The sequence below is a fragment of the Monodon monoceros genome, unplaced genomic scaffold (genome assembly GCF_005190385.1).
Source record: "Monodon monoceros isolate NGI ecotype Baffin Bay Population unplaced genomic scaffold, NGI_Narwhal_1 Super_Scaffold_11, whole genome shotgun sequence".
Classification (NCBI taxonomy): domain Eukaryota; kingdom Metazoa; phylum Chordata; class Mammalia; order Artiodactyla; family Monodontidae; genus Monodon; species Monodon monoceros.
The window spans coordinates 68130446-68156964 of record NW_021703767.1 but is presented as its reverse complement, the minus strand read 5'-3'; the positions used below and the strand labels follow the sequence as shown (position 1 = coordinate 68156964).

The 26519-nt window shown below is 37.0% G+C and overlaps 1 protein-coding gene across 1 annotated transcript in view; it reads right to left on the bottom strand.

The window, feature by feature from the left end:
- SLC49A4 (solute carrier family 49 member 4) overlaps positions 1 to 26519 on the bottom strand; it is an 87805-nt gene that overhangs the window by 42958 nt on the left and 18328 nt on the right. Inside the window, exons 3-4 of the mRNA XM_029215109.1 lie at positions 14929 to 15194; positions 6108 to 6237 (exon numbers count right to left, since the gene is read on the bottom strand). Of these exons, the coding sequence (XP_029070942.1) occupies positions 6108 to 6237; positions 14929 to 15194 (396 nt within the window). The remainder of the gene's footprint in view (positions 1 to 6107; positions 6238 to 14928; positions 15195 to 26519) is intronic.

Below are 26519 nucleotides of genomic sequence, written 5' to 3'. Positions count from 1 at the left end.
TAACTCCAAAATTTTCTTTACTGTATGACTCAATTTATATAACGTTCTTGAAGTGACATTATAGTAACGGGAAAGAGATTAGTGGTTGCCAGGGGTTAAAGGAGTAGAGTGGGAGGGAAGTAGGTGTGGCTATAAAAGGGCAACTGGAGGGAGCCGTGTGATGACGGAAATGTTCCATATCTTTACTATATCAATGTCAATTTTCTGGTTGTGATATTGCACTGTAGTTTTCTAAGATGGTATCATTAGAGGAAACTGGGTAAAGGGTCCATGTTATTTCTTCGTATTATTCTTTACAACTGCATGTGAATCTATAATTATCTCAAAATAAAGTTTAATTTAAAAATGTAATAAAAATTAGATACCTTTAACAATTTTTTTTAAAATGTGAACTATAAAGTATCTAGGCATAAACGAGGAAGACCCAAGACCTCTATGGGTGGGAGGGGGTGAAGCACATAGGGGCACAGAAGATGATTTAAATAAATGGAGACAGAGTCTATGCTGTCAATTCACCCCAAACTAATTCATGATTCAACTCAATCACAATTAAAATTCCAGTTGAATTTTTTTTTAGAAACTTATGAAATTTGCTCCAAAGTTCATATGGGAAAATAAAAGTCCTCAGAAAACTAACTCATCCTTTAAAAATACGAAAAAGGAAGCCCTTGTCCTGACAGATATTAAGACAAACTGCACATCCAGAGTAATAAAATTAGTATGGTATTGGCTCAAGAACAAAGAGAGCAATGAAGGAAAAAAGAGAGCTAAGACACAGAAACTCAATCTACAATAAAGGCGGCACTACAAAAATCAAAGGGCTAAGGATTGTTTAGTGAATGGTACTAGTTCACTTTATGGAGGGAAAAATGAAAACCCTGTATCATTAGTTAACACCATACACTAAGGTGGATTCTAGGTGGGATGAAAACCTAAATGTGAAAGAAAAAACCAGAAAGTTGATAAATAAGGAATTCATTGACAAAATTAGTAGACAGATAGCAAATAGAAATTTGACTTTTAAAAATCAACAGCGAAGTTATATCTAGAATATGTAAATCATTAAGAAAAAGAAACCACCACTGAGAAACTGGCAGAAGAGGAATTTACAGTAGATGGAAACCTAAAGGGCAAACAACCACATAAGTCTCAAATTTATCAATAACCAGAAAATGCAAATTAAACAAAAGCTATATTTCTTTATACCCATTAGACTAGTGAAAATTAGAAAGATGGATAATGCCAAGTTTGGTAAGCATATAGGGAAATGGGCACTGTGGATGGAAGTATAGACAAGTGCAGGCATTTTTTTTAGAGCAATTTGGCAATACTTGGCAAATTAAGCTTAAAATAGCTTATGACCCATCAATCTTGTGGGGTTTGTTTTCCAAAGAATTCTTAGGTCTATGGTGATGTGCAGGATGTCACTGCAGTGTTATTTGTGGTGACAATGAGTTGGAGGCAATCTGAGTACACAATGGAAGTGGGTATACAAAACGCAATGGTTTCATACCATGGTGTACAAAGAACTAGGTGTACACATAGCACAGGGATACATCTTGAAAACAGAGCACTAATATCACAAAATGAGAGCTATCCAGATATCATGTGCCTCCTGATGGAAGAAGGTAGCATCACCCATGAAGTAGTCTTGTAAAATCAAAACCAAAACCAAAACCTGAATCAGAACATAGCTCTAGCTAACAATTTACAGGAAATACAAAGGGCAGAGGAACTTGGCAAAGTACTACAAAGAGGCAGTCATCAAAATCCAGATCTTGGGAGACAAGAGAGCTGGTTCCTCAACAAATAAATTACACGGGAAAGAGAGAGATGGAAAGGAAACCTACAAATTATAAGGCATTTGAGCCAACTGCAATGCGTGGACCTAATCTAGATCCTGATTCAAACAAATTGTTAAAAAAAAAACCCAAAACTTATGACATTTACGAGACAGTTGGAAATTGAAACACTGATTTGACAGTAGCAAACTACTGCTAAACGTTTTTAGTGTGACAATGGTACCATATTTATGTTAAAAAGAGTCCCTATCTTTTTAACATATACAAATTGAAATGTTTATGGGTGAAATGATTTGTCATTTGGGATTTGCTTCATAATACAGGAAGGGGAGAAGTGGGTACAGTACAAATGAAACAATATTGGTCATAAATTGGCAATTGTTGATATTGGGTTATGGGGATACAGATGTTATACTACTCTACCTTTGTATTTCCAAAATGAAAAGTAATTTAAAAAACCACGTAGTGTTTAGTGAAAAAACGTCAAAACAGAATGAGATACATAATGTGCCATCATTTAGATAAATTAAACAGAGAGGCATACAAAACAATACAAATGTCGCAAAGCACAAAGAGATACACGTCAAATGAGTTTGAGAGGTATCCTAGGTAGGGAGAAGGGAATGGGAGTGAGAAATATAAATAAAAGAATGAATGAATAAATAAATGAATAAACGTGTTCATGTATCCTGTTCACGTATCCTGAAGTAAGGAACACGTTCAACTCAAGTCTCCACTCTTGAAGTCTAAAAGGCAAAAACAACAACCACCATCATCAAACATTAAACTGATACATAAAGGGAGAAAAACGTTTACATTAGGTTACACAGGTTAAACGCATATTAAGTGATGGGAATCATATGGACAGTAAATAAATAATTGTGGTGGAACCTTTGGAGCATAGGAACCTTTGGAGCATAACCACTGATTTTTTTTTTCTGCCCAGACAATGGAATTAGAATCTAGAGAAGCAGTTATTCTGATTAATCCAGGAAGTAATGATATCAGGAGTTCTTTGAAGGACCAGGGAAAATTACACAGGTAGGTTAGGGGAATGGAGCGTGGCAGGCCCAAAGAAGTCCCCTGGAAAGCCCAAAGTAGAAGCAGGCAATCCTGCACAGTAAACGAATGAATGTGGGAAGAGACAAAGGAATGTTAGGCATTAGTGTAAAGGGTTTTTAATAGAGAAGAAAGATCTTACACTCTATAGCTTGAACAGAGAATAAAGATCTTGACTCTAGGGTAATTAGAAGCAAACACAGGGTATATTGTGGTCAAAGTGATCATTTTAAGTTGTTTTTTCCTTGTCAGAACAATCTTTTACATAACTCCTTACCTTAAAACCCTACAGTTACTCCTCATTTCCCACAGAATAGTCCAAAATTATTAGTATGGCATAATCTGACCCTAACCTACCTCTCTAGCCTTACCTATTGCTCTCTAACCTCTAGCTCTGCATGGAGAAAAATTTAGTTAAATAGCATCTTAAAAAAAAAAAAAGTATCATTTTAACTCTCATCTTACAAATATGTTCTACTGATCACAATTCAATAGAACTAATATGATTTTCTTGCCTATTATGTGGAAGGCAATTTACTAGCTGCTACAGAGATGTTGTTTTCAAAAACTTTTTACTGTACTCCAGAATAAGAAATATTCTACCTACCAATATTCGGTACATAAATACTGAAACAAGAGTATCACAAAAATATGTATCATTACTATAGAAGATACAATAATATTTTCGATTCCTTTTTATTCCATTCTACTTTGTTTAAACAAAAAAAGGTGGTCAACCCTCTAAATTGGTTGGCTATGAATCAAAGTTTGAAAAACAATGTTACATAGCTATGCTGTCTAACATGGTAGCCACTAGTCAAACGTGGCTAGTGAGCACTTGAAATGTGACTAGTGCAAGTAAAGAACTAATTTTTAATTTTACTTCATTTTAATTAATTAAAATCCAATTTAAAAACAGAAACAGTGAAAAGTATTTTTCCATTAAACACAACTTTATTGTTTTGGCAGAAGTACATTTCACTTTAACTGCTGCATTGGATAAGATATTACTGTAGTGTGCACGTGGTAGCATATGTTGTTTCTAGTATTATAACCCGTCACTGATCTTCTTGGTGTCAATGAACTAACTCAGTTCTAATTATTTTTTACACACTGATATAACATCGTAATTTGCTTATGAATATTTTATGCAGGAAGAAAACTACGAGATGAAGTATGTCGCAAATTTCACAATAAATGGTAGATGCAACTTATTGCAGCAGAGTAAAATTGATGTCTGTTATGGAAAAAAATTTTTAGGATAATTAAGTGGATAATATTAAGGGACATGTTCAACAATTACACGATAAATTTTATAAGAAGTTTCTTCTTAAAATCAAAAAAGAATCAAGAAGATTAGTTGTCTGAAATCTAAATTAAATGTTCAACAAACATTTTTAAACAATTTTTAACAAATCTGAGCTTATACTTTTGGTCAGCTATAAAATGGTTTGGATTCCTGCACAAGAAGAAAGAGATTTTTAGATGGAGAGATGGTAAAATAAATTGTTCTTTTAGCTTCGGAAGTTTTGTTTAAAATTATAAAGAGAAAAAAATGTATTTTACGTAAGTGAAAGATCTTCAATTAAGCCCCAAACAATTGCCTGTAGAATATAAGACCTTTCAAATAATATCAAAGATGTATTGATTCAAAATTTGAAAAACTGCAGGTAGTTATTTTTAACTTTAGATAAATAGTGCAATATGGGAGACACTGCTCAATGAAAACTGTTTTAATTGTAAATTTAATGAAATCTAAATGCAGACCATCTAGATTTCTAATGCAAATTTAGCATCTAAATTGAGATGTGCTGTAAGTATAAAATACACACTGGATTTAAAAGATTTTCTATGAATAAAAGAACGTAAAGTATCTCATTAATAATTCTGAATAGTGATTACATGTTGAAATAATACTTGAGATATATTGAGTTAAATAAAATATGCTATTAAAATTAATTTTACCTGTTTCTTTCTACTTTTTTTAAATAAGGCTACAAGAAGATTTAAAATTACACATGTGGCTCCCATTATATTCCTATTGGACATTATTAATATATAGGATACAAAGATAGTTCTTGACCACAAGGAACTTACCATCTGGTGGGAGAGGAAGACTAGAAAAGAAAGAACTAACTAGGGAGAGTTGTTGATGAATCAATAAAAGCTCATCACAACTAACTGGAGAAAAAAATCCAAAACATAAGTTCTAGTGGCCCAATTACAAATCATAATCGTCAGAAATGGTCTATATATCCAAAGAATCAAATTCAGTACTGGGCCTTCAAGTATTTGAAGCCTTCAAGTGTAGAATTTAATCGAATTACATTTAAGTTGTACCAATAAAATAAAGTAAAATTAGAAATTAAGTTTCTCAAAATATGATCCCACTGGAGGTTCAAGATGATTTTAGGTGATATGTAAATAAACATTATTTATTTTATTCGCTTTGTATTAAATAGCACTTGTTTATTTTAATGTGTATCAAGAAATACATAATGAATAAAAATAATTTGCATATTAGGAAAAATATAATAAACACATAAAACACATGATTTCACAGATACTATTATATGATGTTTCCTTATAAAAGAAACTTATTTAAACAAAAGGTTTGATTTTTTAAATATGGGTGGTATATAGAGAAGGCAAAAACTATAGAGGTTTTTGCTTTGGGCAATTTTAATTATTTTATTTTATTTTTTTTGTTTCTATTTTATTTTATTTAATTTTTAAACACCTTTATTGGAGTATAATTGCTTTACAATGCTGTGTTAGTTTCTGCTGTATAACAAAGTGAATCAGCTATACATATACATATATCCCCGTATCTCCTCCTTCTTGCATCTCCCTCCCACCCTCCCTATCCCACCCCTCTACGGGGACACAAAGCACCAAGCTGATCTCCCTGTGCTATGCAGCTGCTTCCCACTAGCTATCTATTTTACATTTGGTACTGTATATATGTTAGTGCCACTCTCTCACTTCATCCTAGCTTATCCTTCCCCCTCCCGGTGTCCTCAAGTCCATTCTCTACATCTGCATCTTTATTCCTGTCCTGGGCAATTTTTAAAGATAGATTTCTGATAAGAAATCTCTCTAAAATATTTAACCAATATTTTATCAATTATTTACAACCCGATTAGTAGGTTGTTGAAAAACTACTATCTTAAATTATCTTAGATAAATGTGGAATTATCTTCAAGGTGCTAGTCAAAACCAGTAAGTGATTTTAAGTATATTTACCTTAATAATCTACAAAAGCTTCGCCGATAACTCAGCCGCTGGCTAGCTGCAGCAACACTGGGAGGAAGAGGAGGTCGTGGTGGGAAATAAGCTAGAGTTGCAGAAAAGAGTAAACAGACAACTCCAAACTCTGAAAAAAAAAAAACAGTAAAATGTTAATCAGACAACACAAAAAGTTCAATATCTCAAGTATCTATCTAACAAATATTTATTGCACATCAATGAAGCTTTAGATATATAAAGATAAGCAAAATATAGCACTTGCCTAGCCAAAATAGCTCAGCATTGTGAGAAAGACTGATACATAAAAATATAACTTTTAGCAGGTAAGAAGTCATAAGGAAATAAGTATGGTAGACTTACGGTATAGTACACTACACAGAAAGAGGATTGAGGCAGTAAACAAATGTTACTCTGGAGGAAACACATTAAAAACCAACTGTACTATCTATAACAGAGATTTTTAAACAGGTCTAGGATGATTGTCTAATAAGCATGGTCCTAAGAAATAAAGAATATAATAGAAAATTGGTAAGAACAGAATAGGAGAAGGTTTGTTTGATCATGACAGGATATTCTGATGCACTGTGTAGGACAGACTCAATTTATAGGCTACATGGGAAATCGGAACAAAACAGGAAAGCATCCAAAAAAGAAAAGAAAAAGAAAGAAAGAAACCAGGAGACGGCACAATTTAACAAACACAAGACTAGCTAATGTAGGCTATTAAACAATCAGAAGTAAAATGAACATCTGAACAATCTCAGTTTGGCACCATTACAGAAGGAAAGGTTCCTAGGAGTCCTGATCATTCCCTCCAGAGTTCTGGCACATGGAAACTCCAGCTTTTAACTGTGCCCAATTTAGTAGAAAAGCATGACTCTAATAGAAAAGTCAGGAAGCCTTGGAGTATAGACCTATCTATGCCATTAATTAACTTATAAATTGAATGAATCCCTTACTCTTTCTGGGCCAATAAAGGAAACGGATTAAGTTCTAGAGATCCTTTCAATAGGATAATTCTAATTCTAGGGCTATAGGTACAATATTTCTATAAGACACTATAAGACACTTAACCACACATAATGTCTTTATTCTTTAACAATCTGAGGAACAACAAGAAGTAAATGAATTGCTTTAATTTACAGTCCTTTTAACTATTAGTATATATATTGGTCAAAAGTTTACTTATGATGTCTTTGTCTGAAATTTTAGTTTAAGAGTCATTAATCTCTTAAGATAATGATTCTAACCAAAATATTTTTTAATGCAATGAAAGGTCATGGGACATTATCTCAGGGAGGCAAACTGGAAAATACAAAAGCACTGAAGCAATATCTGGAAGCTTTGAGTAGGGGTTTCTGCTTAACTGCATGGGAACCATAAGGCAGACGACGTAGAGCATTAATACATGCCCAATAATGCCTAAAATCCAGTCATTTAAAAGATATAATGATTGCTTAAGCTTTCAATAAAAAGAATGATATAACAAATTTATATATATAATTTATATATATATATTTATATAAATTATAAATATATATTTATAAATTTTAATTTATATAAAATTTATGTTTTATCTACTTTCAGTTTTATTTACTTAGTTACTTTTACATTTCAACTTCTTTCTTTAAAAGGAGTGAGCTGTCGAGCAGAACTAAGAAGAAATACAATCCTGCAGCCTGTGGAACAAAAACCACATTCACAGATAGACAAGATGAAAAAGCAGAGGGCTATGTACCAGATGAAGGAACAAGATAAAACCCCAGAAAAACAACTAAGTGAAGTGGAGATAGGCAACCTTCCAGAAAAAGATTTCAGAATAATGATAGTGAAGATGATCCAGGACCTCGGAAAAAGAAAGGAAGCAAAGATCGAGAAGATGCAACAAATGTTTAACAAAGACCAAAGAAGACTTAAAGAACAAACAAACAGAGATGAACAATAGAATAACTGAAATGAAAACTACACTAGAAGGAATCAATAGCAGAATAACTGAGGCAGAAGAACGGATAAGTGACCTGGAAGACAGCATGGTGGAATTCACTGCTGTGGAACAGAATAAGGAAAAAAGAATGAAAAGAAATGAAGACAGCCTAAGAGACCTCTGGGACAACATTAAATGCAACAACATTCGGCTTCTAGGGGTCCCAGAAGGAGAAGACACAGAGAAAGGACCTGAGAAAATATTTGAAGAGATTATAGTCGAAAACTTCCCTAACATGGGAAAGAAAATAGCCACTCAAGTCCAGGAAGCGCAGAGAGTCCCATACAGGATAAACCCAAGGAGATACACGCCGAGACACACAGTAATCAAATTGGCAAAAGTTAAAGACAAAGAAAAATTATTGAAAGCAGCAAGGGAAAAATGACAAATAACATACAAGGGAACTCCCATAAGGTTAACAGCTGATTTCTCAGAAGAAACTCTACAAACCAGAAGAGAGTGGCATGATATACTTAAAGTGATGAAAGGGAAGAACCAACAACCAAGATTACTCTACCCAGCAAGGATCTCATTCAGATTCGATGGAGAAATCAAAAGCTTTACAGACAAGCAAAAGCTAAGAGAATTCAGCACCACCAAACCAGCTCTACAACAAATGCTAAAGGAATTTCTCTAAGGGGGAAACACAAGAGAAGAAAAGGGCCTACTAAAACAAACCCAAAACAATTAAGAAAATGGTAACAGGAACATACATATCGATAATTACCTTAAACGTGAATGGATTAAATGCTCCAACCAAAAGACACAGGCTTGCTGAATGGATACAAAAACAAGACCATATATATGCTGCCTATAAGAGACCCACTTCAGACCTAGGGACACATACAGACTGAAAGTGAGGGGATGGAAAAAGATATTCCATGCAAATGGAAATCAAAACAAAGCTGGAGTAGCAATACTCATATCAGATAAAATAGACTTTAAAATAATCAAGAATGTTACAAGAGACAAGGAAGGACACTCCATAATGATCAAGGGATCAATCCAAGAAGAAGATATAACTATTATAAATATATATGCAACCAACATAGGAGCACCTCAATACATAAGGCAACTGCTAACAGCTATAAAAGAGGAAATTGACAGAAACACAATAATAGTGGGGACTTTAACACCTCACTTACACCAATGGACAGATCATCCAAACAGAAAATTGATAAGGAAACACAAGCTTTAAATGACACAATAGACCACATAGATTTAATTGATATTTATAGGACAGTCCATCCAAAAACAGCAGATTACACTTTCTTCTCAAGTGCGCATGGAACATTCTCCAGGATAGATCACATCTTGGGTCACAAATCAAACCTCAGTAAACTTAAGAAAACTGAAATCACATCAGGCATCTTTTCTGACCACAACGCTATGATATTAGAAATGAATTACAGGGAAAAAAACGTAAAAAACACAAGACACATGGATGCTAAACAATACGTTACTAAATAACCAAGAGATCACTGAAGAAATCAAAGAGGAAATCAAAAAATATCTAGAGACAAATGACAATGAAAACACGACGATCCAAAACCTATGGGATGCAGCAAAAGCAGTTCTAAGAGGGAAGTTTATAGCAATACAAGCCTACCTCAGGAAACAAGAAAAATCTCAAATAAACAATCTCACATTACACCTAGAGGAACTAGACAAAGAAGAACAAACAAAACCCAAAGTTAGCAGAAGGAAAGAAACCATAAAGATCAGAGCAGAAATAAATGAAATAGAAACAAAGAAAACAATACCAAAGATCAATAAAACTAAAAGCTGGTTCTTTGAGAAGATAAACAAAATTGATAAACCTTTAGCCAAACTCATCAAGAAAAAGAGGGAGAGGACTCAAATCAATAAAATTAGAAGTGAAGATGGAGAATTTACAACAGACACCACAGAAATACAAAGCATCCTAAGAGACTACTACAAGCAACTCTATGCCAATAAAATGGACACTGGAAGAAATGGACAAGCTCTTAGAATGGTATAACCTTCCAAGACTGAAAAAGGAAGAAATAGAAACTATGCACAGACCAATCACAAGTAATGAAATTGCAACTGTGATTAAAAATCTTCCAACAAACCAAAGTCCAGGACCAGATGGCTTCACAGGTGAATTCTATCAAACATTTAGAGAAGAGCTAACACCCGTCCTTCTCAAATTCTTCCAAAAAATTGCACAGGAAGGAACATTCCCAAACTCATTCTATGAGGTCACCATCACCCTGATACCAAAACCAGACAAAGATACTACAAAAAAAGAAAATGACACACCAATATCACTGATGAATATAGATGCAAAAATCCTCAACAAAATACTAGCAAACAGAATCCAACAACACATTAAAAGGATCATACACCATGATCAAGTGGGATTTATCCCAGGGATGCAAGGATTCTTTAATATAAGCAAATCAATGCGATACACCATATTAACAAACTGAAGGATAAAAACCATATGATCATCTCAATAGATGCATAAAAAGCTTTTGACAAAATTCAACACCCATTTATGATTAAAACTCTCCAGAAAGTGGGCACAGAGGGAACCTACTTCAACATAGTAAAGGCCATATATGACAAACCCACAGCAAACATTATTCTCAATGGTGAAAAACTGAAAGCATTTCCTTTAAGATCAGGAACAAGACAAGGATGTCCACTCTCACCACTATTATTCAACATAGTTTTGGAAGTCCTAGCCATGGCAATCAGAGAAGAAAAAGAAATAAAAGGAATACAAATTGGAAAAGAAGAAGTCAAGCTGTCACTGTTTGCAGATGACATGATACTATACACAGAGAATCCTAAAGATGCCACCAGAAAACTACTAGGGCTGATCAATGAATTTGGTAAAGTTGCAGGATACAAAATTAATGCACAGAAATCTCTTGCATTCCTATAAACTAATGATGAAAAATCTGAAAGAGAAATTAAGGAAACACTCCCATTTACCATAACAACAAAAAGAATAAAATACCTAGGAATAAACCTACCTAGGGAGACAAAAGACCTGTATGCAGAAAACTATAAGACACTGATGAAAGAAATTAAAGGTGATACAAACAGTTGGAGAGATATACCATGTTCTTGGACTGGAAGAATCAATATTGTGAAAATGACTATACTACCCAAAGCAATCTACAGATTCAATGCAATCCGTATCAAATTACCAATGGCATTTTTTACAGAACTAGAACAACAAATCTTAAAATTTGTATGGAGACACAAAAGACCCCGAATAGCAAAAGCAGTCTTGAGGGAAAGATACGGAGCTGGAGGAATCAGACTCCCTGACTTCAGACTATATTACAAGGCTACAGTAATCAAGACAATATGGTACTGGCACAAAAACAGAAAAATAGATCAATGGAACAAGACAGAAAGCCCAGAGATAAACCCACGCACCTATGGTCACCTAATCTATGACAAAGGAGGCAAGGATATACAATGGAGAAAAGACAGCATCTTCAATAAGTGGTGCTGGGAAAACTGGACAGCTACATGTAAAAGAATGAAATTAGAACACTCCTTAACACCATACACAAAAATAAACTCAAAATGGATTAAAGACCTAAATGTAAGACCAGAGACTATAAAACTCTTAGAGGAATACATACATTCTCATAAGGAATACATACTCTTTGACATAAATCACAGCAAGATCTTTTTTGATCCAACTTCTAGAGTAATGGAAATAAAAACAAAAATAAACACATGGGACCTAATGAAACTTAAAAGCTTTTGCACAGCAAAGGATACCATAAACAAGATGAAAAGACAACCCTCAGAATGGGAGAAAATATTTGCAATCGAATCAACGGACAAAGGATTAACCTCCAAAATTTATAAACAGCTCATGCAGCTCAATATTAAAGAAACAAACAACCCAATCCAAAAATGGGCAGAAGACCTAAATAGACATTTCTCCAAAGAAGACATACAGATGGCCAAGAAGCACATGAAAAGCTGCTCAACATCACTAATTATTAGAGAAATGCAAATCAAAACTACAATAAGGTATCACCTCACACGGATTAGAATACGTATCATCAGAAAATCTACAAACAATAAATTCTGGAGTGGGTGTGGGGAAAAAGGAACCCTCTTGCACTGTTGGTGGGAATGTAAATTGATACAGCCACTATGGAGAACAGGATGGAGGTTCCTTAAAAAACTACAAATAGTTTTTAGACCATATGACCCAGCAACCCTACTACTGGGCATATACCCAAAGAAAACCATAATTCAAAAAGACACATGCACCCCAATGTTCCCTGCAGCACTAGTTACAATATCCAGGTCATGGAAGCACCCTCAATGCCCATCGACAGATGAATGGATAAAGAAGATGTGGTACATGTATACAATGGAATATTACTTAGCCATAAAAAGGAACGAAATTGGGTCATTTGTAGAGACGTGGATGGATCTAGAGACTGTCATACAGAGTGAAGTAAGTCAGAAAGAGAAGAACAAATATCATATATTAACGCATATATGTGGAACCTAGAAAAATGGTACAGATGAACCGGTTTGCAGGGCAGAAATTGAGACACAGAAGTAGAGAACAAACGTATGGACACCAAGGGGGGTAAGTGGTGGCGGGGGTGGTGGTGTGATGAATTGGGATATTGGGATTGACATGTATACACTGATGTGTATAAAATGGATGACTAATATGAACCTGCTGTATAAAAAGATAAATGAAATTAAATTTTAAAAAAAGTCATGCCTTTTCCTATGTAATAAAGTGGGAGACTGAAGAGTAATGTAAGCAGAAAACACCAAATTTCTTGTGCATTCTGCAATAACATTGGGTCCCAAAAAAAAAAAAAAAAGGAGTGAGCTGTCTACAGGGGGGTTAAATGCTTTATTTACTGCCACCACCTCTAAGTTCACTTTTATTCCCTCCAAATCCTACTGGGTTGGCCAAAATGTTCGTTTTGGTTTCTCCATGTTCTGGAAAATCCCGAATGAACTTTTTGGCCAGGCCAACGTTTTGAAATGTAAATTCCATTATAGAACTCTCTAGTGTAAAATTCTCCAGAGTGTGACCTTTGCCTACAACATGATGAACTTCAAACCCTTTAGTTCTGCTTAGAAGGCTTGTGTGGTATGGCTTATCTCTCTGGCTTCATCTATCACCACTCTCACCAGATCTAAGCTACTCTGGGTTTTCAGCTGCTTGAATGCAGCAGGCTCTCCCCGCCATTTCTGGGCTTCTCCTCCATGGTTCTCTCTGTCTTTCTAATGTATTCTTCCTTCTGCCCATTATAGTTAGCTAACTCTCATCCGTCAGGTTCCAAATTAGATGCTGCAACTCCAGGAAGCTCTACTTGACCACCAAAATCTGGTTAGGTGCTTCTCCTCTGAGCTCTCAAAGCAACTGTAGGTCTTTGGTTATAGCCCTTACCACCCTTTTTTACAACTGTTTGTCTGTATCCTTTGGGACACTGTAAGTTCTGTCTGGTCAGGAACCATGTTTACTTCAGTGCCTAGCACACTGACAGATACATAGGAGTTCAAAATATATTTGTTAAATTAATAAGTAAATACATGAACTAATATGAAGTACATCATAATCTGGTCCTTTAACTTTCCAGTCTCATTTTCTGCCACTTGCTACCTACACCCAAACACATATTTACACCACTCTAGTCACAGCAAATTACGTGCAGTTCCCTGGACATACTGAGCTCTCTCATACCTTCTCTGCCTTCTCAGTTGCTGTTCCTTCTATAAGGAACCTTAACCCGCTTGAACATTCAGTGAACTCCTATGAAATTCTTAGTTCTAATTATCACATTCCTAGTGAAGCCTTCCCTGATTCCTTAACTTCTCCCCAAAGCCAAGTCAGTTAGGCCTTCTAAGCTCTGTATATCCTTGTTTGTATTATAATGATCTCATCAGTGATGTTACCAAATCCCAGTGCTTAGCAAGGTCCTTGATATATAGTAAACACTTATAAAAAGTTTTCTGAATGCAGAAGGAAATAATAAGCAGGCACATGGGGAGAGGGGATATATATATATATTTTTTTTTTTTTTTTTTTTTCGCGGTATGCGGGCCTCTCTCTGTTGTGGCCTCTCCCGTTGCGGAGCACAGGCTCCGGACGCGCAGGCTCAGCGGCCATGGCTCACGGGCCCAGCCGCTCCGTGGCATGTGGGATCCTCCCGGACCGGGGCACGAACCCGCATCCCTTGCATCGGCAGGCGGACTCTCAACCACTGCGCCACCAGGGAAGCCCCAGAGGGGATATATTTAAGGAGATCTAAGAGTGGACTAGGGCTTGACTCTAGAAATAAAGAGAAAGAACCCAGGAGAATATTTTGAAAAGATCAACGTCCCTTATTAATAGACTAAACATACAGAGAGTAGGAAATGAAAAGGATAAATCATGGGTGATGTAGGTTTATAAGGTTAGAGAACATGGCCAATGACAGGGAAACTGCAAGGGAGAAAATGGGCTTAACACCTACCAACAGATGCTTAACAAATATTTATTGTGGATCATGATGTTCAGCTTTTTATACTGATATCTAGAAAAGACACCACAGTGCTTAACTGTAAATGGACAGGAAGAGCAAAGTTAAGAAATAACCTTACATGTAGCAATAAGACATTTTAAACTTAATAACTTCCAAGAAAGGGTCAGTTTTAAATAGGCATCTCCATATTATATGAAAGGAAAGCACATATATGAATATGTATGGATTAGTCCTCTATTTCATAAGAAGTGATCTGGTATACAAAAAGTAGAGTGAAGATGACGGGGATAAAAGACAAAATATAACAGGAAGAAAATAAACTTCAAAATACCTGCATATAATACAGTCTCTATGCGATCTTTAATGTGGGCCCTGCTATTCTCTGAAGCAAGAAGAGGCGCCGTCCCATTGGGAGCTGGAACAACAAGTGGTCCAACTAAAAATGCACATGCTCCCCCAAGATAACTGAGCATTGATGCAATAGCTGTGGCAGTGGCCCGCTCGTCTGCAGAGAACCACGTTGTGGAGAGGAATGGAGCTGCGTTCATTACAGTCGGACCTGCCAATCCATTTAACAGCTGTCCTGCATGGATTAGTCTGCAATCAAACAAATTAAAAGGCTGTGAGGTAGCTGAGACAGGAATCTTCTAGACAAAAAGAAGTTAGCCACACTGCAGTTAACTATGGCAATAAGAATACATATCGGTAAAGACTATGACACACCTGAAACGTAAAGTATGGTGACTCTCTGTGAGGGAGATAAAATACAGCAATAGTCACCCCTTATTCATTTCACAAATATTTACCAAAGCCTCCGATTTGTGTCACATTCCAAACTAAATACTTCCAATAACTTGTTTCATTTGTTATCACAATACTATGTGGAAGCTATTATTATCCCCATTTATTGAGATATGAAAGCTTTGGCTTGGAAAGATAAAGAAACTTGCCCAAGTGCTAACAGGCAAGCTAAGATTTAGACCCAGGTTTGACTCCCAAATCCATACTCTATTAGCCTGCCACTCACAGAGACCTAGTTAAGTGCCGCCAGCCCTACAAATAACACAGTTTGCTGAGCTCAACATTTCACACCTACTCTGTGCCAGGTGATGGAAATACAAAAAAGAAAGTAATCATTATAGAATCTTCTAATGGAAGAGGAATCAGAGGATCTAGTCTGCACCTAACTAGTTGAATGGCCCTGGGTAATATGTCTTTGTAGGATTCCATTCCTTCTCCTCTAAAATGATGAGATTAGTTTAAATTGAATATTCATGCCTCGAGCATTTGTTAGGTTAAGGTACTACAATCACAGATCACTAGGTCCCTTCCAGTCCCAATTCTCTGACCATGACTTTAATGGTAAGGGTTAGTGAAAAGTAGTTTCTTGCTTCCATTCCAGTTGTTCTCTTGCTCATCCTTCCTCACTATTCTATTCAGTGCTCTATCCTGTTCCCTGCTGAACACGGAACGTGAAAACCCTTTTCCCACATTTCTTCCTCCACCCCCAAAATATACATTCACATTCAAGAGTAGCCTTGAAGGAGAAAATAAGCCAGAAGTCCAAAAAGCACAGACAAGAATGTGGAACCTAGAAAAATGGTACAGATGAACCGGTTTGCAGGGCAGAAATAGAGACACAGAAGTAGAGAACAAACGTATGGACACCAAGGGGGTAAGCGGTGGCGGACAAGAATGGGAAGTGAGTCAACCTCTTCTACCTTGGAGGTAGAGGAAAGGGAAGGAACAGTGTATGTGACATACACGTGATACTAACTACTTTTTCTTTCTGTTCCTTTTGCTTTTCAGTCACCATGTGGATGCCAAATCCTCTTTTTAACAAGTACCACCTTAAGCTACTTAGAAAAAGTTTTTTGAATGTACAAGGAAATAGTAAACAGGCATGTGAGGAGAGGTAGGGCCGTAATGTAGAAGCATAAGTGAGTGGGAAGTGAAATATGTGAATTACATCTGCTCAAATCTTTGTATATGTTGGAAAAGTTGTTCGAGCTTCAAGCATCATTAATATTACTAAATTAAGAAAACCAAAGACATTTAAAATTTTTCTTGCGTAAGGGGAAGTATTTTCTACATGACAAACACAATGAAACTGCTTATAAACCAAATACCTCCTCCAAATGCCAGAGGGTCCCCAGCTGTCACACAGAAATTTCATCATAGAAGTATTCTTGAAACACTGTCATTAAGTGGTTTTAATCATGACTCGTGATGGTACAATAATCAAACGACACATGACGGCTCATAAAGGTAACTGCTTTGACATTTACCACCTTTAATGAGGTATTCCTGAAAGACTCATCTCATCTAGAAGGAGAAGGGTTGGAATGAGTAAGATTTATTATGCCTAAAAATGTTAAGAGTAGAAGGAGAACATGGAAGAAACGACCTATTAAAAAAAAAAACCTTGATAAAACAGTATGAATCCTGAAAACTAAGGTATAAAACTCAAATCATTGCCATGGCTTAACTCTTTGCTACTTCTCAGTGAATTCACGAATAGACTATTTTCCAAGGAGCAAACATAAGTCATAGAACACGTGAGCTTGAGATAAGGTAAGGATCATCCAAGTCCAGTTTACTCAATTCTCAGATCAGAATATTTCTCACTATAACATGTATACCTGCTAACATAAGTATCCAGAGCACGTATAGCACTAGGGACATTTCAGATGGCTACTAAGTCTAAAAGGTCACCGAACTTGGAAGGCCAACCTAAAACATGAATTATCAAAGTGAAAAATCCTAGGGAAAAACAAGCTGTTTTGGCGTTTAAAAATTATTCTAATTTAAATAAGTAAGTGCTTTTTTTGCATTAACGTCATCATAAATAAATGCACTCCTCATAAATGAGCTCAGTAGGAGAACTGGGACCTACAGGATTTTGGGTTACCCTCTGAATTCATGGGTAACCTGGCAGGGAAATCCAGTGCCTGCTCTTCCCAGCATCTTTAAATTTTCCAGAACTTAGTTCTGCTCCTTCTTGCACCTATATCCCAGAGTCCCTCAGGGCCTGGCACTTACTAAGAGGTTACAAGCACTGCCGTCTGGTAACCATGGCATAACACCAATCTGTAATATCAAGATTTTCATGTTTGCCTGACACTGGTTTCCGTCACCTACCATTAACTTACCCTATTTTTCATCTTGTTTATGTTCTCCTTTGCTGTACAAAAGCTTTTAAGTTTCATTAGGTCCCATTTATTTATTTTTGATTTTATTTCCATTTCTCTAGGAGGTGGGTCATAAAGGATCTTGCTGTGATTTATGTCACAGAGTGTTCTGCCTACGTTTTCCTCTAAGAGTTTGATAGTGTCTGGCCTTACATTTAGGTCTTTAATCCATTTTGAGTTTATTTTTGTGTATGGTGTTAGGGAGTGTTCTAACTTCATTCTTTTACATGTAGCTGTCCAGTTTTCACAGCACCACTTATTGAAGAGGCTGTCTTTTCTCCATTGTATATTCTTGACTCTTTTATCAAAAATAAGGTGACCATATGTGTGTGGGTTTATCTCTGGGCTTTCTATCTTGTTCCATTGATCTATATTTCTGTTTATGTGCCAGTACCATACTGTCTTGATTACTGTGGCTTTGCAGTATAGTCTGAATGGGAGAAAATATTTGCAAGTGAAGCAACTGACAAAGGATTAATCTCAAAAATTTACAAGCAGCTCAATATCAAAAAAAACAAACAACCCAATCCAAAAATGGGCAGAAGACCTAAATAGACATTTCTCCAAAGAAGATATACAGATTGCCAACAAACACATGAAAGGACACTCAACATCACTAATCATTAGAGAAATGCAAATCAAAACTACAAAGAGGTATCACCTCACACCAGTCAGAATGGCCATCATCAAAAAACCTACAAACAATAAATGCTGGAGAGCGTGTGGAGAAAAGGGAACCCTCTTGCACTGTTGGTGGGAATGTAAATTGATACAGCCACTATGGAGAACAGTATGGAGGTTCCTTAAAAAACTAAAAGTAGAACTACCAAAAAAATAATAAATTAAAAAAAAAAAAAAGAACTACCATACGACCCAGCAATCCCACTACTGGGCATATACCCTGAGAAAACCATAATTCAAAAGGAGTCATGTACCACAGTGTTTATTGCAGCTCTATTGACAATAGCCAGGACATGGAAGCAACCTAAGTGTCCATCAACAGATGAATGGATAAAGAAGATGTGACACATATAGCCAATGGAATATTACTCAGCCATAAAAAGAAACGAAATTGAGTTATTTGTAGTGAGGTGGATGGACCTACAGTCTGTCATACAGAGTGAAGTAAGTCAGAAAGAGAAAAACAAATACCGTACGCTAACACATATATATGGAATCTAAAAAAAAAAAAAATGGTTCTGAAGAACCTAGGGGCAGGACAGGTATAAAGACGCAAACGTAGAGAATGGACTTGAGGACACGGGGAGGGGGAACGGTAAGCTGGGACGAAGTGAGAGAGTGGCATGGACACATATACACCACCAAATGTAAAACAGATAGCTAGTGGGAAGCAGCCACGTAGCACAGGGAGATCAGCTAGGTGCTTTGTGACCACCTAGAGGGGTGGGATAGGGAGGATGGGAGGGAGACGCAAGAGGGAGGAGATATGGGGATATATGTATATGTATAGCTGATTCACTTTGTTATAAAGCAGAAACTAACACACCATTGTAAAGCAATTAATAAAAAGCCTTGGGAAAAAAAAACTTACCCTATTTTATGAAATTAACTTGTTTGTAAAAATATATTTTAAAATATATTTTTATATTATTTAATTATATATAATTAATTTAATTAAATATATTTAAAAATAATTATAATTCATTAATTGTAAATTAAATATATTTAATTAATTATAATTAATTAAATTAAATATATTTTAAAATAATTCAGTTATATATATAAAATCTTGTTTTCCCATTTAATACTAATGCATAGAGGTTGCTTTTTTTTTTTTCTGGAAAAGTGCTGGTCCTAGGACATAATAAAATCATACAAACATTACCGTAAATTCTTTAAAATGACAATTAAGGAGAGGAAATAATTATAAATGGTTCAATACAAGTTGTATTATTTAATTCATTTAACAAAGATGTACTGAGTATTCACTGTGTATTGGGTAGGCACTGTGATAGCAATGGGTACATGGGAATATAAAATTAAAAAGCTAAAACTCTTTGAGTAGTTGAAGAGTAACCTACCAGTACTGTATCAGGAATATTAAAAAAAATAAGGCAATAATTAGGCCTAAGCTTGTGGGGCCTGGGACAATAGTACTAGTAGAGGTCCCTGCACACCCTCCTTCTCCTCTGACCTCTGGTTCTGATCTACAACATCAGGGGCTTCGCATACATGTACATGAACCTTAAGGTCCAACTCCATTCAAGCTCCATCTATCCCCTTCCAAACACCTGCCCCTTAGCTACCCCTTGGGCCTAGGGAGCACACCCCAGGGATGCAGTTCACTCTTGGAAGAACAGACCTGGGAAAGAGGTATGTTGCAGGGATTGCTGGGGTCTTGTGTAGCTTGAAAGTGGTGATGGGCAGGGCAGACACATCTCTTCGGCTCTACAGACTCCTCACCCCATAAGGAATGGCAAAACTGAAGGAAAATCAGAGTGGAACACTCTTAGGCATGGAGTCCAGGACAAGGACCCGGTGGCACTACTGGCAACAACAGTGAGGTACAGAGGAGGGATGGTTTGGAGGGCTGTTAAGGTGGTATAATAGATATAGTTAAGTGAATGACTGGATATAAAGGGGGGTACCCATAACTGTAGAAATGTCCAATAAGTGGTTGACTACAGGTTGCAAGCTAAGGAAAGAGGTCTGAGATGAGAGATATACATTGGGTTTGGGGAACAAACTCTGGAGAATACCGTCATCTTTTAAATAGTCAGGGGAAGAGGAGTCTAGAAAGACAATTGAGAAGGAGCAATTATAGAGGCAGAAAAAAAAAAAAACAGGAAAGACTGGTGTCATAGTAACTAAGGAGAGAAGGGTTTAGAGAAGATGAAAGTGAGGCACCAATAATTTCAGATCAAACAGAAAGAGGGTTTAACTGAAATGTAACCACTGGATTCGGCAACAAGGAGGTCTTGCATGATCTCAGCAGAAGCAGTTTCAGGAGACTGCTGAGGATGGAAGTTGGATACGTGAGAAAATGGAAATTTACAATTAGACTATTCATTCTAATTGTTAAAAACAGATGCCGGAACAAAACTTAGGTATATGAACTTGACAGTATGAAAAGGGAAAACACCCAGCTTAAATGAACAGTCTGAACTTAAAAGTCTCTCTGCCTTCACATGCTGAAAGATAAATGCAACTTGTTATGATTGTCCTAATGCTTTTGAAGCACTCCTGAAGGAAGCTGGCTTTCAGAAACTCATACCGATTGATCTGGGCTGACTGTTAAAAACAACATGGACATATATACACTACCAAACGTAAAATAGATAGCTAGTGGGAAGCAGCTGCATAGCACAGGGAGATCAGCTCGGTGCTTTGTGACCACCTGGATGGGTGGGATAGGGAGGATGGGAGGGAGATGCAAGAGGGAGGGGATATGGGAACATACGTACATGTATAACTGATTCACTTTGTTATAAAGCAGAAACTAACACACCATTGTAAAGCAATTATACTCCAATAAGGATGTAAAAATAAAAAAAAAACAAAAAAACAACAACACAGAACAACAAAAGAGGTGTGATTCACAACCTTCCATTAAGTGAAGTAGATCACATAACTTAACGTTAATTTTTCTGTCATGATTACATGCTTCAGTTTTGTTTTGCAAGTAGCAGTTAAGTTCCTTGTGGGTAAGGACCACGGTTTCTAAACTCCCCAGAGTGCCTCCCAGGGTGCGAAGGCAGTGTGGATGCTCTCCAGGATCCAAGTACAGGGAAGTGGGGTCACCGAAATACACAACTAACCTGTGTTGTACAACCTCACAAGGTTCCACCACATACATCACATCAGTTCCACTTGTAAATTTTAAAAAGCTTCTATTCAGCAATACAAAAAACAAGGTGATTAATATTTGGGAAACAAAACTTTTAGAAAAAGAAAATGAGAGTGGTTAGAGCGAGGCCAAGGCTTTAGCACTGTCTCCAGCACAGTTCACCCGGGGAGGGCAGGCAGAAGTTAGCAGCATGAGGATGTAGTTTTGTCTCCTGGGCAATAAGCTCTGTAGCAGAAAGGGAGCTCTCTGGAAGCTGACTAGTTAATTCAAGGGGTCTAACTCTTGCTTCCTTGCCTGAAACTTCATGCCTGATGAAGATGGGTATACTCGTATATTCACAGTTAGGAGACTGCAGGTGTCCTGACCTTTGCAGGTCAAGCCCTGACAGACGTGCCAAGGCGCAGGGGTGCTGCTCTCCTTCATCCCAGTCTCCTTTCACTGGTCCCTTAATTGACTCCCTCTCCTTGTCTCCCCCTTCCCACCCAACTTCCTTTTCTTCCCTTCTCCCTTGGGTCTTTTTTCTTTGTCCCTTTTTTTTCTCCTTACATAGCTTCTGCCTACTTCTGAGGCCTAGTTTACATTGTCCCCACAGGCCAGGTGGAAAATAGGGGAATTTCCCTTGTGGGCTGAGAAGAAGATTAGATCAGAGCTTTGGGAGTTTTTCCAGCATCAGCAGAACCAGATGGTAGAGACTAGGAAGTGGGAGCGGCCCACCAGTGTCGGTACTGCTGAGGCTGGCTGGCCCACGGCAGGCATGAGGACACCTAGCATGGCCTGGCCACATCTGCCCCGGCCCTGGGCACCTCAGCCCTCAATTGCTGCCCCTGCCCATGGAGAGGCCAAGGCTCAGGGGTACCTAGTGTGGCATTTCTGCACAGCTGCATTCCTTTTCTTATTATTCAATATACTATAGCTTTTCAAACAAATGCCAATAGCTAAAGTTCAAACTGAAGACCTGTAAGTTCATGTGTTTTCAGGTACTTGACATTTTAGCTTGTATTTAATGATATTCTGGTATCCCAACCTTTTGCTTCCTGACATTTTGGAACAAATACCCATGATTCTTAAATTATTTTCTACTTAGAATAATACGATGTTTTAGAGTTTGAATTTTTATAGTTGGAAGAGACTTCAAACCTCAGCTAGATAACCCACCCTCTTGATTTTATAGAAAAACCGAGTTCCAGAAAAGCTAATAATACATTTAAAATCACACTTATTTTATAACTTATTTATAACTTTCTTTTCTTCAAAAAGTATTTGTGAGGGGAGTTCCAAAGTCATATAACTAGCTAATGGCTAAGCCAGGACTAGAAATCAAAATTAAATGTGATTTCACCAGTACACAAATTTTTTTTTTTTTTTTTGCAGTATGCGGGCCTCTCACTGCGCTGCAGAGCACAGGCTCCAGACGCACAGGTCCAGCGGCCATGGCTCACGGGCCCAGCCGCTCCGCAGCCCGTGTGATCCTCCCGGACCGGGGCACGAACCCGTGTCCCCTGTATCGGCAGGCGGACTCTCAACCACTGAGCCACCAGGGAAGCCCCCTTTTTTTTAAGTTTTATTTTTTTTAATACATCAGGTTCTTATTAGCTATTTATTTATTTATGGCTGCATTGGGTCTTTGTTGCTGCACATGGGCTTTCTCTAGTTGTGGTGAGCAGGGGTTACTCTTTGTGGCGGTGCACGGGCTGGCATATTTTTATTCTATGCAGAGATGTACTTTATAAACCTTTATTATGACTAGCACTGGGGATAACATTAGAGAGTTGGCTTTTTAGAAACTGAGCAGATATTTCCTCAGTGTAAATCCAGCATTCTTAACTTGAATTCTATGTATTTTTAATGAGAAATGATTTAGAATAAGAATACTTATCTCTAACACTCAATATGCCAATGGTTCACAAGCTTTCTCCCAATTCCCCATTCCTAATCATCCTGCATGAGAATAAACTCATGTGTTACAGGATTTCCTGGATATCGAAAATGGTCTAAAGTGCTAGAAGTAGTTTTCCTTTAATTAGCCCAAAAAGGCAATAAAAAGGGTCAGAGATGCTATGAATTAATTACAGGAAAAAAGAAGTTAGGAAGGGAGAAACAGACTGAAATGGTGAAAAGGAATGAGCTTTCTAAAGATTTTTACCATAGCCTCAGTTTTCTTTTATGAAAATCTACTTCCCTTTTGTACCCTTTAATAATTTTGGCCAATTATGATCCAATTAAAAATATCTACTGCATATCTACTATGGTCAAGGCACCTACAGCAGACACTAAAGGGAATATAAAGATAAGAACTATAGTCTGGGCCTAAAGAAGCTTATAATAATAACATAGCAAGTACAGTTACAGAAAGTTCATTAAAAAACACAGTGAAAAGAATATTGGGTTAGATATCAAAAGACTCAGCTTCTAGACTTATCTAAATTTATTAACTGTATAATCTTTGGTGAATCACTTATTCTCTTTCATTTCAATTTCCCCAAAGGTACTTTATCTCACAGGATTTTTATTAAGGCCAAATACGATAATCTCTCAGCAAAGCTCGGGAGAAAAATGGACTTAGTCCTGGTCTGAGAGAGACCTACCTCCCCCCATTCTGTCTCATAACGTTTTTTTTGTCTCATAACTTTTACTTTGTCCTCTTAGTTTAAAAGTATTTTATATATATACTCGTAGTAGAAAAGAAGTGCATAGAGAAGAAAAAGTCCATAAATTCAATGATTCAGTAACTCATATAACCATTCCTAATATTTTGATTTTTCAGTCTTTTTTTCTTTCAGTTTTTTTTTTCCAATGCATCTCTCAATCAAGACAGGCACAGGTAATCATAGATATCAAATTGAATACACAGTTTTATGCACTAAATCATTTTAACTTTATAGTGTATAATAAGCATTTCTCATTTCATTCTTTATATCATAATTGTTAATAGCTCCACTGATAGTCTATCATACAGATGTACAAAAACTCATTTAACATTTTCCTAATGTTTGTTACTTATTTGTTAATATTAATAATGGTGTTGTGAGAACCTTTGTATAAAAATATTTGCCATTTCCAAATTATTTCCTTAGGGTCGATAAGTCAGAGGGTATGAACATTTTAGATCTTATGAAATATACTCCAAAGTTGTATTTCAGAAGAGCCTGTAGCAATTTACAGTCCCATCAGTAGTGGTCAACAGTGCCTGCCTCACCAGCATTGAATACCACTATTTAAAAAATACTCACCGAAAAATAAAGAAAAAAATTAAAAAAAAAATTTTAATAGAAAAATAAAAATTACACACATACACACAAAGTTGGTGTGTTAGTTTTCTATTGCTGTTATAACAAATTACCACAAACTTAGTGGCTTTAAGACAACACTCATTTATTCTCTTACATTTCTGTAAATCAGAAGTCCAACATGGGTCTCACTGAGCTAAACTCAAGGTGTGGCATGGCTATGTTCCTTCCTGGAGGCTCTAGAGAAGGATATGCTTCCTCGTCTTTCCCAGCTTCTGGCAGCCACCTGCATTCCTTGGCTCCTGGCCCCCCTCTTCTGTCTTCGAAGCCAGCAACAGTGGTTTGGGTCCTTCTCACACTGCATCTCTCTGACTTCCTCTTCTATCTCTCCTTTTAGGACTTTTGTGATTACGTTGGGCCCACCTGGATAACCCAGGATACTCTCCCTATTTTAGGGTCAGATGATTAGCAAACTTAATTCCACCTACTATCGTAGCTCTCTTTTGCCATGTAACAGAACACATTCACGGGTTCCGGGTATTAGAACATGGACATCTTTGGGGGATGGGGGTATTATTCTGTCTGTCACACTTGGTAAGGCCAAAAGGGATCTCCTTGTTTTTGTGTGTGTGTGTGTGTGTGTGTGTGTGTGTGTGTGTGTGTGTGTGTGGTTTTTTGCGGTACGCGGTCCTCTCACTGCTGTGGTCTCTCCTGTTGTGGAGCACAGGCTCCGGACGCGCAGGCTCAGCGGCCATGGCTCAGGGGCCCAGCTGCTCTGCGGCATGTGGGATCTTCCCGGACCGGGGCACGAACCCGTCTCCCCTGCATCGGCAGGCAGACTCTCAACCACTGCGCCGCCAGGGAAGTCCAGGGATCTCCTTGTTTTAATTTGCATTTCATTTTTTGACTACTGGTCTTTTTTCCCATTGGTATATTACAATTTTTCTTATTTTGAATGAGTGCTTAATATATTTATTTGTATTATTTACCTGTTCTTGCCCTTATTTTGACAAATATTTTCTCCTGTTGGTCAATTTTGTTTTAAGCTTAACAATTTGTACCCTCAACAGTTTGTAAGTGGTCAGATCAATTTTTCTCTTTATAATTTTCCTGTTTTTCATGCTTTAGAAAAAAATTCCTATGTAGAGATCAGATAAATATTCCTATATATTGTTTTCCAACTAAATATTTAACCATTTAATTCATCTGAATTTATTTTGATGCATGGTATAAAACGAGGATCTAAACTGACCTTTTCCTCCTAATTAGCCAGTTTGCCTGTGGTAGAGACAATAAACTATCCCCCAGTGTCCATTCTCTCTATTTTCCTTTTAATTACAGAGCACCCCAAGTCTGTGCTGGGGTGAGCTACAGTCTGCATTTCCAAGCTCCCCCTGCAGTGAGGTGGGGTCTTGTTACCAAGTTTGGGCCAATGTGATGAGAGCGGGAGGATTTCAAGGTCACCTCCTTGAGGATAAAATGCTCTCCCTGGTCTCCCTCTCCCTCTTCCTGTGGGATGAAATGTTACTACAGTGTGGATAAATCTACTCTGGACTCCTGCCAAGGCATCTCCCTAGGGAAGCAACAAGATAGAGGGAACTTAGGTTCCTTTGTAGAACAGAGCTGCCTAGGCCCTGGCCCACCTGCCAACTCTGGACTATCACATAAGAAAGAAATACTATCTTGTTTCAGCCAT